This window comes from Apaloderma vittatum, unplaced genomic scaffold (assembly GCF_000703405.1).
Source record: "Apaloderma vittatum isolate BGI_N311 unplaced genomic scaffold, ASM70340v1 scaffold3072, whole genome shotgun sequence".
NCBI lineage: Eukaryota > Metazoa > Chordata > Aves > Trogoniformes > Trogonidae > Apaloderma > Apaloderma vittatum.
The window spans coordinates 94,301-98,691 of NW_009701882.1; the positions used below are offsets into that span (position 1 = coordinate 94,301).

The following is a 4,391-nucleotide window of genomic DNA, read 5'->3' on the forward strand; positions in this document are numbered from 1 at the left end:
TCAAAGGCAATTCATCCCTAAAAGGAAGAAATCTGGCAAAAATGCCAAGACACCTATATGGATGAACAAGGAACTCCTGGCCAAAATCAAACACAAAAGAGAATCCAGAAATTGTGCAAGTAAGGATTGATAACGTGGGATGATTACAAGGAGATTGCTTGTGAAACTAGAAACGAGGTTAGAAAAGCTAAAGCCCTGACAGAATCAAATCTGGCTAGAGACATTATAAAAAAAACAGAAAAAGACTCTACAGGTATGTGAGAGAAAAAAAAAAAACAAAATGAAGAGAGAATGTGGGGTCTCTCTGAAGCAATACAAGTGACCTGGTTACCGAAGATATGGAGAAGGCTGAAGTACTCAACAACTTTTTTTCTTCAGTCTTCACTGGTAACCACTTGAGCTGCACCACCCAAGTCACAGAGCGCACTGGCTGGGAGAATGAAGAACCACCCAGGGTAGGAACAGATCAGGTCCAGCAACATCTATAGAACACCTGAAGGTGCACAAGTCCATGGGACCTGATGAGATACATCCATGGGTCCTGAAGGAACTGCCAGCTGAAGTTGTTAGGCCACTAGCCATCATATTTGAGAACTCGTTGCACTCTGGTGAAATTCCCACTTCAAGAGGAAATATAACTCCTGTTTTTAAAATGGGAAGCAAAGAAAACCCAGGGAACTACAAACCAGATAGCCTCGCCTCTGTGCCAGGTAAAATCACGGAGTAGATCCTCCTGGGAGCTGTACTAAGGCACACGAAAAATAACGAGGTGATTGGCGACAGCCAACATGGCTTCACTAAGTGCAAATTGTGCCTGACTAACTTGGTGGCCTTCTGTGACAGAGCTACAGCTCTGGTTGATACAGGGAAAGCAAATGAAGTCATCTCCCTGGACCTGTGCACGGCATTTGACACTGTCCCACATGACATTCTTGTCTCTAAGACGGAGACATGTGGATTTCATGGATGGACCACTCAGAAGATAAGAAACTGGCTAGAAGGTCGCACTCAAAGAGCTGTGGTCAATGGCTTGATGTCCATGTAGAAACCAGTGGCATGTGGATTTCCTCAGGGCTCTGTTCTGGGTCCAGTGGTTCAACATCTTTGTCAGTGACATGGACAATGGCATCGAGTGCACCCTCAGCAAGTCTGCCAACGACACCAAGCTGTGTGGTGTGGTGGACTCACCTGAGGGCAGAGATGCCATCCAGAGGGACCGTGAGAGGCTTGAGAAACGGGCCAGTGCAAACTGCATGAGCTTCAACAAGTCAAAGTGCAAAGTCCCACACCTGGATCAGGCCAAACCCAGGCTCAAATACAAACTGGGTACAGAGTGGGTTGAGAGTAGCCCTGAAGAGAAGAACTTGCGGGTGTTTACACACAAGAAGCTCAACATGAGCCGGCGGTGCGCTCATGCAGCCCAGAAAGTCAACCCTGTCCTGGGATGAATCAAGAGGAGAGTGGCCAGCAGATCAAGATCAAGCAGATCAACATCCAGTTCTGATGTCTCTGCCATAAGAGGGACAGAGATCTGTTGGAATGAGTCCAGAGGAGGGCCACAAAGATGATCTAGGAGCTGGGTGCTTGGCCTCTGCTATGAGGACAGGCTGAGCAAGCTGGGATTGTTCAGCCCGGAAAAGAGAAGACTCTGAGGGTACCTTATAGCTGCCTTCCAATATCTGAAAGAAACCCACAGGAAGGCTGGAGCAGGACTTTTTACAAGAGTGTCCAACAACAGAACAAGGGGTAATGGATTTAAACTGAAGCAGAATAGGTTTAGATTGGATCTTAGGAAGCAATTCTCGAGTATAAGGGTGGCAAGACTCTGGAACAGATTGCCCAGAGAGGTTGTGGATGACTCCTCCCTGGAAATGTTCAAGGCCAGGTTGGATGAGGCTTTGAGCAACCTGCTCTAACCATGGTAGGGAGGTTGGATTAGATGATCTCTAAGGTCCCTTCCAACTTAAGACATTATATGATTAGCATGTAAATCAGACTTGTAAAAAATGGAGAAATTGGTTTACATTTGAAATGTGATTCATCACAGAACAAACTGTGAAGTGAATGTGTTTCAAAACTACATAACAAATAAAAACTCAAGAGAAATGAGATATAAACATTCAGAAAAGTAGTTCAAAGGAAGGAGAAGGCATGTTTTTAAAGGGACTTCACAGAAAATATGGCTACAAGTTTTTAATCCAAGGAAAGGCTCTGCAGATACAAAAGTATACAACTAAGGATGCAGAACTGGTACATATTTTCTTACCTTCATAATTGTTCTGTTTTATAAAACAATCCAATAAAATATTGAATGTAAAATTATCTGGGAAAATTCCATACTGAACCTGCAGAAGGAAAGAAAAAAATCAGTGTGAAAATCTGCTCTTCAAATATACCTGCAGCATAGTGCTGCAGGTATCAGAAAGATCAGAACTGCACACTGCTGCAATGTGACAGTTGGTCAAGCAACACAAGCAGATGTGATGTAGGCATTTTAACTTTTGATATACCGGATTTGGTTTTTGGCATTTTATCTGAGCCTCTGGGAACAGGAGGGGCATTTCCTATCAGGTTTTTATGCCTCTTCTGCATTTAGCATGATTTCAACACCAACACTGTTTAAAAATAAAAAGGTCCCTGAGAAAGAACTGGAAATAAAAGCTGTAAAGAGCTTTAGCTAAAATTCAAGTGCAACATTAAAAAAACATTAATATTCGTTTTGACAAAGAAATATCTAAATTTAAAAACACAGTATGCATGACCAAGCTGCAGCAGAAATTCTTGGTAAGCTACACGTCTCAGAAAACCAATCAGATATATTCTTGTCTTTTCCTTTAAAAACTTACCTTGTTTTTTAACGTGTATAAGGCTTTGTCTTGTGCACCATACTTTAAGCACTGTCTGATCCAGCTGTGGATGGTCCAGTCCCTCAAGTACCAGCAATTTGGACTATGCCGAAACCTAAAGAATGACAAATGGTCCAGGTGACAATAGGACTCTTTGTTATCACAGAAACAAATTCCGTAATCCACACATTGAGATTGAGAACACATGCCAAATATACATCTGTTTGTATTTGGCTTAGCAGTCAATCACTGCTCCCCAAGTAACTCCAGTTAGCCCTTTCTGGTAAGAGCTACGAAACTTCAATGTCATGTACAAAGGGAGAATCTGACCTTTTCACAAATGCGTATTATTTAGGAAGGCCAACTGAGATTGCTATAAACACTGTAGTACTTGTCCTTCTGATTGTATAACAGAGTGTTGTTGCCAGTTTCATCAAAATGCAACACTGCTCAATGACTGATGACATCAGCAAGTATCAGAATTACATCGAAATACAGCCCGGTCTGAAATTTTGGAGCTTGTGTAATTTGTTGTCTCCCACCCTCTCTCACTCATGCCTCACTTCAACTATGTAAGAATTCACTGTGGCTCAGTGCAGGTCATCCCTGGGCTGCTGCATGCCTCATTTGCTTTAGAAACCCTTCATCAGTGTCTGAGGCACACCTCACGCAAGGGAAACTGCTGGAGAGCCCTTCCCTGCCCTCCTGCACCAGTGCTGCCTTGTTCCAGACTGGTGTTGCTTTAACCTTATGCCATGGCTTCAGCAGTCTTCCTAGTCTGGCCCTCAACCAATTTGTAAAACTAAATACTTTTAAGTTTAGCCTCTTTTATTTCATTCTTATTCAGACATACACACTTTGCTCTGCATTTGGAGAAGCAGTGACAAAAAGCATATGGAGCTTTACCTTTGGCAAGGACTCAAAAACCAATTAAGACTCCAGTGGTTGGAGCTGGTGCCTTGGTCCTGGGCTGAATTTCACACCCTGGTGTGAAGAGATACATGGAACCTTTCTCAATTCAGACTGTATGCATGAAAATGGGCTCAGTCCCCAGCACAGAAGTGACTGCCACTTCCTATAGAAAATGCCAATGACTGAGCCGGGCTCATGTGCAGATGCTTGCAGCCTCAAGCCAAGCTGCAGCACCATGTAGAGGCAGGGTTGGCTCTTCCATCCGAGTGAGCATGCTTTCCAGAACATTTATCAGATTACCATGACCACCAATTGTCATCTGCCCTCAGTGAATCTCTGCGTATTGTATCCCATGGCTGAGGGCTACTCAGACGACCAAGCCTGGAAAAATACTGCAGCCTAGAGAGCCTTCAGGATGCAGAAGACATCCGTGCCAAAAACCAGAACTAAACTATTATACAAAGTCTAAATTTACAGTTTTTTACGTGGTACATGAAATCTCCCCATTGAGTTAAAATTTAACATTTAAAGAAAAGCACGCTTTGAATAGTAAATGACAAACATTCATTTAACTGCTTTCCATTTTCTTCCCTCTAGATTTCAAATACTGAGAACAACAAGAACATGTATTTG

At 43.0% G+C, this 4,391-nt stretch overlaps 1 protein-coding gene across 1 annotated transcript in view; it reads right to left on the bottom strand.

Moving 5' to 3' along the window:
* MRPS27 (mitochondrial ribosomal protein S27) overlaps positions 1-2,998 on the bottom strand; it is a gene marked incomplete at its 5' end in the record, with an annotated part of 17,903 nt that extends 14,905 nt beyond the window's left edge. Inside the window, 2 exons of the mRNA XM_009879322.1 lie at positions 2,267-2,345; positions 2,847-2,998. Coding sequence (XP_009877624.1) covers positions 2,267-2,345; positions 2,847-2,998 — 231 coding nt within the window. The remainder of the gene's footprint in view (positions 1-2,266; positions 2,346-2,846) is intronic.
* Between the last annotated feature and the right edge of the window lie 1,393 nt (positions 2,999-4,391).